The sequence below is a fragment of the Lonchura striata genome, chromosome 4 (genome assembly GCF_046129695.1).
Source record: "Lonchura striata isolate bLonStr1 chromosome 4, bLonStr1.mat, whole genome shotgun sequence".
In the NCBI taxonomy this organism is placed as follows: domain Eukaryota; kingdom Metazoa; phylum Chordata; class Aves; order Passeriformes; family Estrildidae; genus Lonchura; species Lonchura striata.
The window spans coordinates 12,442,822-12,457,065 of record NC_134606.1 but is presented as its reverse complement, the minus strand read 5'-3'; the positions used below and the strand labels follow the sequence as shown (position 1 = coordinate 12,457,065).

The 14,244-nt window shown below is 40.2% G+C and overlaps 1 protein-coding gene across 4 annotated transcripts in view; it reads right to left on the bottom strand.

The window, feature by feature from the left end:
• LOC110481867 (uncharacterized) overlaps positions 1-14,244 on the bottom strand; it is a 70,316-nt gene that overhangs the window by 40,208 nt on the left and 15,864 nt on the right. For 2 of the 4 annotated variants that reach the window (XM_077782757.1, XM_077782758.1), the window contains 2 exons: positions 10,768-11,010; positions 8,638-9,664 (listed from right to left, as the gene is read on the bottom strand). In XM_077782757.1, the coding sequence (XP_077638883.1) occupies positions 9,275-9,664; positions 10,768-11,010 (633 nt within the window). In that variant the 3' untranslated portion in view covers positions 8,638-9,274. Of the gene's footprint in view, positions 1-8,637; positions 9,665-10,767; positions 11,011-14,244 lie in introns of those variants that run through there. The other 2 variants (XM_077782756.1, XM_077782759.1) reach the window with 2 other exon arrangements.

Below are 14,244 nucleotides of genomic sequence, written 5' to 3'. Positions count from 1 at the left end.
GCACAGAGAGCAGCACTCATTCTTAGCTGACATGTCATCTTCCTTAGACTTGCAGGAGTCTGAGCAATTGCTTTTCATTTAGGAGCAGCCAAAACCACTTCCCTCCTGTGCACTCTGCAAAGCTCCCAAGGAAGCATACCAACAAGGAATAGTTTTAATATCACCTTACTTAGGACACAGAAATTAAGAAGAACACAAAGGAGGTCAGAAGCCCTCTAAAGGAAACATTTGTGCTTAGGCAATTTCCCAGGAGAACAGCAGTGCTGCAGCCACTAATCCACTGCAGAGAACTCCCCACAGCTCAGGCTGAATCCATGTTTGAATACACTATTTTACAAGCTGCTGCCGTCTGTTCTGCACTTTTAAACTACTCAAGAGGAAGCATGCACAAGTGCAGAGTTCACAAATAAAGAACCGTGAATCTGGCCTATTACCATGCAAAAGCTCCTGAGTATTAGCACTACACCTGGCATATGCTCAATACCTTACTTGATGAATGCTGCCTCTGATCTCCTGGGGCCTTGTGAGAATCTGTCAGGTCAACAAGGCTTCAGGTGTCCATGCTCATTTTATTTCCTGTTTAATCTATTTATAAACTGGTACTTAAAAATTTTACAGTGAATCCAGAGTTTGTGACCATAAATTAAGACAAAACTATACAGCTAATCCAAGCTGTAGGTACAGAGGGAAAGTCCTCAGGCAGAACATTTAAATAAAACCAAAAAAAAACCAGACAGAACAACCCAAAAAGGAGGTTCCCAAGTATTAATGCACCTTTTTTCTTCTATGAAGACTACTCTGGTGTTCAGAGTAGTCACCCAGGACTCAGAAGGAAGATTGCAAGTCTTTGTCCTGCAAAGTACAACCAGGTCACCACAGCCAAGCACCACATGACCTTGGTCACTTCACTACTGAAGTACCTTGGGTGGGAATCTCCTCCCCTTTTTCCTGTAGTGTAGACTTGACATCTGAGGTAGCTCCATTCCACGCATCTTTATAGTCAGTGAGTTGAAAAGGCACCTCTAGAGTACAGATCATCTTGCCTATTTTAGACCTACATTATGATGAGATGAATCCTATCCTGTCCTGTAGATCAAGAGATGGTTTATCTTCATGATGGCAGGGATGCCGGGAGACTAACTCAGACTTACACATGTCCCAAGGAATCCCACTCCTTGGAGAATGACTTAAGCTTAGGTCTTAAATACATGGTAGCCAACTCCCTGCCTGGGAGACAGACACCTGACAAAATCACTGCTTGAAGGTCTGCACTGTTGGCTGACCTGTAAGCAATAAAGAGCTTAATTTTGTAGCCTAATAAAGACATCTTGTCACCAGAGAAGACCCAGGAAATGTTGAATCAATTGTCTGTCCACATGAAAAGGTCACTGCAAATGGCATTCTCAGAGTCATTTCCAAAGGGTACAAGAGGAATTGCTGTTCTGGGAAAGATGCAGATGTCAGATATAACAGAATCACAGAATTACAAAACATTTTGAGTTGGAAGGGACCCAGAAGTATCATAGAAATCCAACTCCTAGCCCTGCACAGGACAGTTCTAAGAATCACACCACATGCCCAAGAGCATTGTCCAAGTACTTCTTGAGCTCTGTCGGGCTGGTGCTGTGACCCCTTCCCTGGAGAGCTGTCCCAGTGCCCAGCCACTCTGGATAAAAAACTCTTTCCTGACATGTAGTCCTAACCCTCCTCTGACACAACTTCAGGCCATTCCCTTGGCTCCTGTCACTGTCACCACAGAGAGATCAGTGTCTGCTCCTCCTCTTCCCCTCTCAGGAAGCTGTAACTGCACTGAGGTCTCCCCTCAGTCTCCTCCAGGCTGACCAGACCAAGTGATCTCAGCTGCTCCTCATATAGCTTCCCCTCAAGGCCCTTTGTCATCTTTCAGTCCTCCTTTGGACACTCTGATTGCTTTTTATCTTTCTAATATTGTGATGCCCAAAACTGCACAGACGATGTCACCTGATCTTACTTCCACTGTTCATACATCCTCCTTTTTTGCCTTATCTTCAAAGGAAAATCCCTGATCAGCCAAGCCAGCCTTCTGCCTGATCTGACAGACTTGAGACATTCAGGAATTGCCTGCTCCTGTGTCCTTAGGAGGTGCTGCTTAAAAGCTGACCAGCATAGATGGACCCCAGCATCTGAAAAAGCTTTTTCTCAGGGAGCTTTACTCCCTAGTGCCCTGTGCAGTCAGAAGTCTGCTTTCCTAATATCCAGGACGAAGTTTTGCTGGCACATTTCTTCCTGTTTAAAACAAGGGATTTTAAACTCAATCACTTAATGGCTGCTGTGGCTTAGACAGCCACCAAACTCCACCTCACTCAATACCCTCTCTGTTAACAAGCAGTAAATCAAGGAGGGCATCTTTCTTAGTTGCCTTTCTTATGACTTAGAGGAATCTCTTAGCTCCTCAAAGATCAATTTATCAGTGTCATTGGCCTAGCCAGGCAGTCTATAGCAGAGTCCTACAATGACATCCATATCATTTGTTAGCAAGTAGTGCTTTTTTTTGGGCTCTCCTGAGCACCATCACAGAAGGCACTTTCTGTATGAAGTCCATGTAACATGATTCCTGTCCACACCAGCTGAAGCTTTGTTTCTTGGGTTTCAAAACCCTGAAGAGGTCATTGCCTTCAACATGCTCTCCAACACTCACTCAGGGCCAGCCACCTGCTACCCACCACTAATTCTCCAGAATTACTGCACAGCTCCTTCTGTGGTCATCTGCTCTTGAGCAGGCTCATTGTGACAGAAATGGTTTCTGGTTATGCTCACCAGCCATAGGTTACAGATAGAATACTTCTGTCTTGCAAAATGATGAGACACCAGATCATCTAGGAGCTATATAAAGAAGATATATTATTTATTTCGGCCAAGCTCAGGTACATCAAATGAGCCTGTCTGCTCATTCATAAAGTCATTTGCAAAAGAGCTACCACCCACAAAAGGTCTCCAATTTAAACTGTTAAATCAGTAAACATGTCATATTGCTCATTATAACCAGCAAAGAAAAGGCACATAAACTTGGAAGGGTGGCAGGCATGAGCAGAGCCCAGTCCTTTGCTATCCACAGCTACATTATAGAGTACACTTTCTCCTACAAATCAGCTTCTCTAAGAGACAAGAACTGCCTTGTGTCCTCAAGCAAAGTTCTCTGTGCAAACAGTCACAAATTATCAATACCTTTCAGCTTGGCAACCCCATCAAGACATTTTAAAGCCCATTTACCAGAAGGGACAGTCTGCAGCCAGCTGGAAATGGAGATGTGGCTGCTGAGAGAAAGAGTCCCCAGCCACAGATGGGAAGCAGGGAGGCAGCACTCAGCAGATGGTGGGGGCAAGGGACAGCCACGTCCTCCCTTTTTAGCTGCAGCTTTCAGTGAGGGTGAGAAATCACTCACAATTTTCAGCCTTGGAGCCACATTATAAAAACCAACAATGTGCTCCAGGTGCAATGTGTCCAATGTGTCCTCCCTTCAAGGAGGCTTTGCCAGCCAGCCATACGCTGACAAGCCACAGCACTTCATATTCCAAATTGTCCAAATGCAATTAATACAAGTCCAACCAAAACAAACTCCCAGCAATTCTTAACTGAAATTCCCCTTTGCTCCATGTTCTCACACCATAATCAAAAAGCAGTGACTAGGCAGAACAGCTAGCATCTTAACTTCTGAGTAATCACTGATTAAATACCCCCAGTAACCTACAAAAAAATAACTCTCTCTCCATCCTTAGACATTTGACCTGGTTCACGAATGGCTTGAACACACAGGCTCAGTGCCTGGGAAGCCAAGCTCACAGCTGCTCTGGACCACCAGCCTGAAACTGAGCTGCTCTTGCACCCTGCTGAACCTGACCCACCATCTGTAACAGGATCCTCTAGCTCTTTATCCTTCCTTTTGCTTTTTTCTCGCTCTCTTTTTTTTTTTTTTTTTTTTTCCTAAAGACCTGCTTACTTCACAAGTCATAGCTTTTTCTCTCAAGAACTTTCCACATTACAATAAAATTTCCAAAGGGAGATAGTTTACATTACATGAAATATGACAGTGGCCACAGTTCAAGAGGCCTTTAGCAAGGCTGCAAGTCAGTCTGGCTCCCACCACAGCAGCATGACACTTTCCCTAGGGGTGCCTAACTCCCACTCAGAAAAGGTTCAATGGTTTATGCTGATGAAAGCAAAATTGTGCTAACAATACTTCATGCAACCACAGATCTTTTTTCCTCCCACTCTTTCAGCAGCAAAAGAGACAACAGGGAGCTAAACTGCTACAGGACAAAGTGTCCCCCACTGGCCTGGTCCCACTGTCATCTACATTTGGGCTGGCATGTGGGGCACACATGTGAGTGTCCTTCCCATGGGATCTAGTTTATTTGGGAAGGAGAAGACTGATACATATCTGGATTTTTAATCTGCAGTGTAGTCAACTGGTACAACCAGAACTTCCGCTGTGCAGTCTTAGTTCCCTCTTAATTTAAGGTTTATATTCAGTCTTTAAAATAAGAATTAAAGAAATCAGTCTCTACTCTTGTCCTTACTTGTATTTGCAAATCCCGAGACAGAGGAAAAAAACAAAGGACAAAAAAAAAAAAAAAAAAAAAGAGAATGATCTGCAGAAAATCACTTCTCCCTATTATTTTAAACCATATTTTTTTATGCCAAACTGCATGCAATTATACATATATATATATGTGTATATATATGCACATAAATGTTTTATGCACATTTATATGTAAATGAACACATTATTCTATGGTTTACCATTATCCTGACTGATAGGATGATCAGAGCCAGAGAGACTGCTGACAGACTATAGTCCTAGCTAAATGTAATAGGCCATTCTTTCTGAAATATCTGATTTTCTGTCCCAGCCTTTGTTCTCCTCATGCCCAAGAATGAGGTATTGTGGGAAGGATGGACCTAAGTCAGTGCTACCAGGTGCTTGACCTGATGAGAATACATTTGTGCAAACAGATATGTGAGGATTTTTGGCTTAATCGGGCTTTAAGAGAAAGGTTTGCATTGTAGAAATCTTTCACACATTATCTGGTTTTAATTAGGGGCCTTAATATCCATCAGCTTATGGGCTCAGTGAAAAGGTTGTTGCTAAGAAGGTACTAGATAGTGCTTTTACAAATCAGAATTGCTACTGAAAAAATATATAAATAGGTATTCTTAGGGATTTAATCATGGGCAACTTGGTTCTGTTCCCACTCCTACAAATACCAGTCCTGAGGATGAAATGGAGTGATCACAGATTGAACATAAGACCTGATTCCCAGATTTCCTCAGGAATTAAAACTTTCCAAAGCACAAGGCGAGCAATACAAGGTGAGTGGCAAGCTTCACAAGCAACCCTTCTGTGTTTTCTACAAATGTTTAATATACAGGACAACCTAGGATCCTGACATCTTTTACCTGAAAGACACTGAGTTTTGTCATCTTCCATACTTTCCTGTGCCTTCCCAGCCTTCTCTAGCATATCAGTTCTCAAAGAGGAATGCAGAACATGTTCCTTCCACTGATTCTGATCAAACCATTTCTGTTGTAGACATTCATAAGATGTAATGGGCAACTTTACCTTTTTAACTTGCAGGATGAATTCTTTCTAGTCAAATGAGATTGCATGCACAGCTGAGTGCAGACAAAATACAGGGTAACTTGCCATTTAAAAAAACCATTATGAATTATATTTTCCTGAAAAATAAGAGAAGTAGTCTAACGCAGGAATTGCACTGACTAAAGAGAAGTCTTTTAAAATATGCATGATCTGTCATTCTAGGTGTTCATTGCATTTGAACATAATTCTATTCCCAGTTTATGACTTCCCCTATGAGTCAAGAGCAAAACAGGCAAAGCACAAATGCAGGAGGATTATTAGTTTTCTTTAATTTCAGGAAAATGCTCATTCAGTGTTGGAAGAAAGTGATGGGTTTTTTTTCATCTGTTATGGAAGAAAGACAATTCTTTCCAGCGGTTTTTGATTCTCAGATTCCAATTTCTCCCCCATAGTGGATATGGACTATCACAGTGCACTTTTAGTCTCAGATACACCATGAGTTTCCTTTTTGTGTTTATCTCTCACACAGACTTTAGAAAGCACTATGCACTATATTTGAGGCTAATGTTTCCATGTAATTCCATTTCTAAGTAATACTTCTTTTGAAACTAGAGATAAAAGATATAACTTTATATAACTTTGCTGCTAAAAAGAGATATTTTGATTTCAGTATTAGGTAGTTTGAATCTAAAAAAAAAGAACTGGGCAAATATTGCCTCTATATATTAATAAACACTCATTTGATACTAACTATTGATCCCAGAAAATCGTTTCCTGTGCTGTTTCAAACAATATCTTTGGGAGTGGAAGAGTCTGAATGGGGAGCAGGCTCTGAGCATTAGTCAATAAGCAGCATGCTGTCATCCAGCTTCCTTCCAAGTATCCTCATCATCCAGTCCAGTACAGATAATGCCATTCGACTCATGCAGGTCCATGGATGGCAAACAGCAGACCACAGATGGCTCAACACAGGCCAGATGTGCTCTGCAAGCACACTGCCACTGATCCTTCTCCATATAGAAAACCCCCAGCAAATAGTTTACAGAATAAGGGCCAAAATTAATTATCCTGAGCAAGCTGAGACTCCCACAGGACTTCAGCTCAGAAGGACACCAATATAGGAACCATCTGGTCTGACACTGCATATTTTGGGTCAGGTTCCTATAAATGACCATGTCTAAATAATTTGAAACTCCTTGTTTGATGGTGCAATGTACCCGCTCATTTTCTTGTAAGCCAACTAGTACATAATTATTTGGTATGATCTTACTATCACTTCTCATTTGTCCATTCAGTAGGGGGAGAAATGCAGTTAGGCAGAGGTTTAAAAGAGGAAACCTTTAGCTGACTCACCTTTTCCAGTGCTGCTGCATGCAGCTCTCCAAACTGATTGCTGCTAATTCATTGCCATTCCTCCACTGTAGTGTCCAAACTATGGCATTTTTAATTAAGAGAAATGAAAAGCAGCTGAAACAGCTGGCCAAATGGTAGTTGTGGTATCTGCACATCTTTAAACAATGTTGTGTAGCAGGAAGAATGGATGTCTTAAAAAATTAAAACCACAAGGGGCTACAGGATTTTAACTGAAATCTGTGACTTGTGAAAGCAAAGCAAGGAAGTGCCAGCACAAAATCCATTTGCTGGATGAATTGCTTGAGTCCATTTTGAATTACTGTGCTTCAGTGCAGGTAATATCCTTGCAAATGTCTGTTCTTCCATCTACATCTCTGTGTCTGCAGCTCTTGTTCAGAAAATTATTAGTTCCAGCAGGAGGAAGAATGGGGCCAAATAACCTAATTAGCTGAAAATGAAGCCTGAACACTTAAAATAAACCACACTTATCTGTGGTAGAAAGGGACTGGACTGACAAAGGCTTAATTTCATGGAAAGTCACCATAGTTGCAAACTCAAAGTAAATTGCTTCACTAGGTTAACAAAGACTTATTATCATATTATCACAGAGTATTGTTATTAATACCTTCATTATTAGCACACTTCATGCATTATGATCTGACCTCAGACTGAACTGGCAGGCTCTGTATTTTACTGTCAGCAAGATAAACCTCCAAAAAGTTCTCACAATGGCAAATTCTTAAAGCATCATTTTATCAATGTAACAGTTACCATGTTCAATATTTACAAGTGGTTTTGCATATCAAAATATCTTAATACTTGACAAGGCAGCTGATGGCTGGATAACAGGTATATCTGTCTTCAAAAGCTCTTGCCAGCAATCAGGGAGAAGATAAAGACCCATAAAAGCAAAAGCCCACATTCTGGAATCTTGCTGTTACCTCCTGCTTAGGCAGCATTCAACAACATCACTTCCAAGGACTACTTCCCTTGGCATCTGGGGTGTGCTGTCTAAAGCTATGTTGGATAAAGAGCAATCCAGTTACTGCTGCACTGCTACCTTACTGAGCAACTGAAGCTGGGTTTCCACAATAAAGTGTGACTGTGTGCATTAATATTTCATCAAAACCAGGCATTTTATTTCTGGCTTCCGAAAAACAAGAAGTAACATACTATGAACCAGCTGGGGTAATCAATGGAGGCAGAGGAAAAAGACAGCAACTGTGACATGTATTACTGTGTGTGAATGCCCTTTTCTAATAAAAGGGATAAAAAATACACAATAATGATAAAGATGTATGAATAATGTTTTTTTTTACAAACAAATTAACTCTGGTGAGATCACAATTTAAATCAGTATTTTGCAGAATTTACAACCGTGCTCAGTTAAACTTCCCAGAGCCAACCAGCACCAGTGCACTCACGCACCTGCACAGACACACTGTGACTCCCTCCTCCTTTTCACAGCCAGGATGCCCCCAAGGCTCCTGCAGCCCAGACCACAGCTATTTCTGGGCCAGACTGCAGGGAAGCTCTGCCCTGGTGATGCCAGCACAGGCGGCCTGGCACTCCATACCCTTCTCCCTGTGCAGGGGTCTGGCAGCACAGGGTGCAGCCTGCATCATCCATCCTGTGAACTCAGACATTTCTGTACCCACAGCCCACGCAGTCCCCTACAGAAAGTGGCTGTGGATGTGTCCAGTAAAGCTACTCAAGCTAAGATGTAATTTGTTACTTAAAAGCAACAATTGAAGGATGCTGCTTTACAGATACTAGCTCCTACAGCAACACACTGAATGCTCTGCTGTAGTTGGGCCTATTAAGAAAAAAGTATGTATTTTTTAAAAATATCCCAATAGTAAAGAAACACAGCAAAATTACCCTCTAATTTTTATAAAATTAATTTCTAGGAAGTCCATGACACTACATTTCCTGATATTCCACAGAAACAGTCACACAAGGGAGATGTTATTTCAGAACTTGCCACTGAACACTGAAGAAATAGGTTATACATAAAAGCAAAAGTGATTTAATAGATTTGTTTCACAATTTCAGTTAAAAGAAAATCAAATCACCAGCAAAAGGTGAAAACAAAATGGGAAGGCAGCCTGGCTAATGAAAAATCCATGTGTTTCAGTGATCGCAAATATTCTATGAAATTTTGATCATAAAAAATACCATAGCTCTTTTCCATATAAATTTTCCAGTCATCTCGAACTACTTGCTAGGCCATGCTAACTAGTAAAATATCTGTGATTTTAAAACAAAAAAAAATTAGTACTTCTGTATCAATGGGAAAAATCACATTGCTGAGATGTTTACCTTGTTTTATTTCTGCAGGTTTTATTCTTTCCCATGCAGCTGATTTCTCCCCACAGGATATCGACCTTTATTATTTGCTGACAACACGTCTGGCAAATAGCTTTCTGCTGTGGTAGCTGAGGTTGAGCCATCTGTTTTTTCTCTAGAGAGCCATGCCTTATTCATAATGGCATTTCTGTGTTTCATTCCCTGGGCAATAGCACCTGCATGCTGATTTCCTATTTGACCCCAAAATACATCATCGTGTTTCGACAGCCGATCCCTCCCCTTCGTGGCCCAGAACGCGGCACGCTCCGGGGGCACGGCAGCATCCTTCATCCCTGACAGCACAGGCCAAGGGGCTTCCTCATGGCTCATGGGCTGGCTGGGACCAGCCCTCGGGTTTGAGCTGGAGGGGACAACTGAAGGTATCTGAGGAGGAAAGAAGAACAGAAACCGTAACCTTGGATGTCCCAGCGTGTTGCTGTATGCTTTTATGGAAACAGGATGCTCTGTGCATTGTGGCTGATTCAGCTGGTGCCTCCCATGTAAATGCACAAGAGGCCCATGTCCTGCTTTCATTAGGATTTAATTAAAGCTCATATGATTTATATAAAAAAATAATCTCTGAGTTCACAAAGATCAATCAAATATTTACTTCCATTCTGCTTTTCATAACAGTTTTCTTTTATGGCCATATTTCATTGATCTTTTTTATATGTGAGTGTGAGAGAGAAAAGGACTAGGAAACTTGATTTGAACTATTACATATATTGCCTGGACTAAGTAACGTGTTATCAGAATTCTGAGTCACCCTTTCATTGCATAATAAATTACTTAACTAAAATGATGTCTCAGTATCTTCCATGTTCTTTTCATTCATGCCAAAAGCAAAATTTATGCTTTTAATTGTTTCATTGCATTTATTTTAATCCAAGATTATAAAGGAAAATCACTAGAGTAATATTTTTAACTACTCTACCTAACTGGCGCCAGTAATTGCATATTTGATTTTTGTTTCCATACAAGTATGAAGAGGTTATGCTGTCTCAGAGAGGCTGAAATCTCTTGCGTGTTTAGTTTAGCAGCAGACTGTCACAAATGCAATTGCAATTGATCAGCTCTGTTCTTAACAGGATTCCTGCAGTTAATGGAAATTACTATAAAGAGCTTCAGGGCATAGGAATAATTGGATCACTAAAAAAAAGGAATTGTACGGGGGGAAAAAAAAGGTAGAACAAGATCAACATAACTTTTTCTAAAACATCCAACAATATGCAAAGATTATCTTACCACAGAGTAATATACATCATGATGAAATCAAAATCTTTTAATTATTTTTATAAGCCCCAAGCCCCTCTTAAACAATGGAAAAGAAAACGCATAATGAAAAACATCAAACAGTTATTACTGTCAGCTTGTCTAAGCTAACAATCAGCTGTGTATCTCTGGAAGGAATCATTCAAACATCTGTATCTTCTGCCAAGAATAAGAGATTTCACTGAATTAAAAACAGTGAGAAAACTTTTACTGACCTGGCAGTTTTTGTAATGGTTTTCTCTTAGCTCTCGATGCAGGGCTGTGATCCTCTCAGGGCTTGTTACTGCCACAGAAGAACCAGCACACACATTTGGGGTGAGGGGAGAACTGTGGGGGCCATCCATCCCTGGCTGAGGGGCTGCAGGTACTGACCCAGCCATCCCGTTCCCTTTAGCACCTGCCACACCATCCTCTGGCTGTCCATTAGCCTGTGAAATGTCTGTGGAGGATTGCAGCATCTGCAGGAGAAAATAGCATTTTAACAAATTCAAGATAGATTAAGCTTTCCAATGCTGCTCATTTTGGATTAGTGGAAGTAATTTGGATGAGTTCACTAAAAGAAATATCCACAGAAATTAACTGCAAATAAACTACATTTAATAAAATAAGGTAAAAGATAACATACCAATAATTTCAGACATGGAGCATTCCTGCACCTCTCTAAATAAAGAATCCTGTATTCAACAAGTCATCCTCAAAATAAAACAAAAAAGATATCTAAGCTTTAACTGCAGCTGAAAATATGCCTTGGGCTATTAAGAAAACCTAGATTAAAACTAGAAAAAAAAATCCTGATTTTAAAAATTATCTCAGTTCTCTTGAAGAATCTAAAAATTTCTAACAGGATTCTTTTAGACACATATTTTCTCACTCCATGCTGCACAACTGATTCAGGTTTGTCTACCTATGACTGCTCAAGAAAGTTAAGCTGAACAGACTCCAAAAGTGTGTTCAACTGCATGAACTCTTATCTGGAGCCTCCTATTCAAAACAAAAAAAAATTAAGTTGATCATATCTCATATCTAAATCAACTTTAACACCACAGCAAACTATCCTTTTAGAATATCTTCACTGAGCTGCAGACCAATTTAAGAGAGAAATGGCAGTTTAATTATGCACATTTTCATAACAGTTGCAAGCAGATCTCCCAGAATACAAATGACTGCTACAAGGCAGTAGCATTTTATCATTCAAAACCAAATTTATTATACCTCCCAGATCACAGTTGCATTTTTTTCTTGAGATTGCAAGCCTTGCCATTTCAGCCTTTCAGATTTTGAAGATTTATTTATTTATACTTAAAATTAATACACCTTGTTATGCATTAACATCTCATTGCCATTACTCCTCCTGCAAAAACTCCAGAAGTGCAAATACATATATATGCCAGGTCAGCAAGAATTACTTAAAAGAAAACACAGTTTACTTAAAATAATATGTTGGTTTTGCTCTCTGCATTTTTATTCAGTTTTAGCTACATCACTTGTGTCCATTAAAAAAAAGCAAAATCAAAGGACTCTGAAATAGTAGAGTAGGATTGCTCTGAAATGACCCAACATAAAGATGAGCATTTATTGACAAGCTCCTGCATCTAAATATAGTTCTATTATGACATGAAGAACACATTGTATTTTTGTTGTTGCCATTTCACCTCCTGTTCTTGGCTCCCCACCATGAGCAGAGGGAACAAATTCTGATGAATTGTGGTCATTGGTCTCCTTAAAGCACCCAGCACAACCACGTGTGGCCAGCTGAGACACTGCCCAGCAGCAGCTTCCACCTGGATCCTTTAGCTCAGGCTGAACAACAGGCCAGGGAACAAGGGAGGCACATCCAGGAATGGAAGGACCACTCACACTGGTCAGTTGGGGCACAGAATGTAGATTGCTGCTCTTCCCAAAAAGGTTTGCTTTCTCTATGCTGATTACAGAGGGGGCCTGTGATGCCATCTGGATATTGCATTTATTTAGGCAAGGTGGCATGAATACCCAAATATATCCTAGCACTGCAGGCATAGATCAGTTGGAAAGTGGAAGCTTTACATTTGGATGTTCCTCTCTAAACACAGGAGCCCAAGGCAGCTCCTGTAGTCCTTGGTTTCTAACCAAGGTTACAAGTGCAGTATCTCTCCCCATCACTCACAAAAAATGCCAGCTGGCTTAAAGCAATGAAAGGTCAGCCCTGAAGTGTTTTGAGGCATGAAGATATCAGATCTAAAAATATTTGATGGGAATTTCCTCACTACAGGAAGCACAGTTAGAGGCAGTTGTGGTGATAGATGAGTGTGAGCAGGAGCAGAACAAGTTCTGGAGCTCAATGACCCATGCAAAGGCAAATCACTGTCCTGCTCATAGGCAGAGGAGCTGATAAAGCTGCCAGAAATAAACACACTACCAAATCAAAGCTCTGACACTGGCACAAGTAATTTCTAGAAAAATAACCTCCTTGCAGGGTCATCCCTTTCCTCACCTCTTTACCCCACAAACCCTTTTGCCTCTTGGAATTAGCAAATTCTTCTGCAGCCAAAGTAGTGACACTCAGCAGAAAGCAGGGTTAATGCAAACCCCAGTGAGTGTAGATGCTACTACCCTGACAGAGATTTCACAGTACAGTGTGCACTGTTTGAAAATTGGTATGATTCTCTCATAGGACTCATCTTGGGTGTGTCATAAGATTAGCACTAAAGATTGCATTTCCTATAGCACTAAGGATGTAGCGATGTGACAGTCACATTCTCTGGACATAATTCTGTCTCTCAGGAGAAGCACAGAGAAAAGAAGAGAAAACAATCTTTATCTCTGCTCCTTTATTTTCCCCACGTGGAATGTGGTATGGAAGTTGTTTACCTGAAGTGATTGCTGGGTTGGAGTCTGGTGAAGGTTCAGTGACCAACTGGATCCAGCTGTGTCTTGGACTCTCAGCAGAATCATGGGTTTGTTAGTTTTAGATAGGTAAGTAAGAAGTAAGTATATAGAATAGTATAGTATTTCTTTAAATAGTATATTAATGTAATATAGTATAGTTTTAATAAAGCTATCCTTCAGTCTTCTGATCTGGAGCCAGACATCATCATTTCTTCCCTGTGCTGGGTTTGCTGCATGTTTTATTACATAGCTAAGCAAAATCTCAGTGGTTTATCTCAACTGATCACACATTAACTTGTTATTTTTCAGGTTAGTTATATATTATTATTATTATTATTATTATTATTATTATTATTATTATTACTGTGTTTATTTTGTTTTCCTTTTTTTTTTTGCTTTCCTCTCAATTTTCCAGAAATTACCCCACCTATGAAGAAATTAAAATATTGTGATATTTGACCAAGCTGACAAGAGTGTAAACATAATGCCAAGTTCTAGAAAGGATTGCTATTGAAACCAAAAAACATCAGCTTCCCCAACACTACAAAAAAATAAGACAGTGGTGTCAGAGAGAAGATGAAAATGTTTTCATTTATCTGCATGTTTTTAATTGTACCTTTTTTGTTAATCTAAATTCTATCATTTATCAGAAAATAAAGGAAGGTTAGTTTTTAAAGCTTTTCTTTTTTTAGTCATGGCTATTCCTGGCATGTGCTGCTCTACAGAAATGCATGCTGTTGCTGATGAACTAGAGCAAAAACCACTGCTGAAATATCTGTATTATGCAGTCAGGAAATAGATCTAAATCTTGTCAGCTAAACTCAACT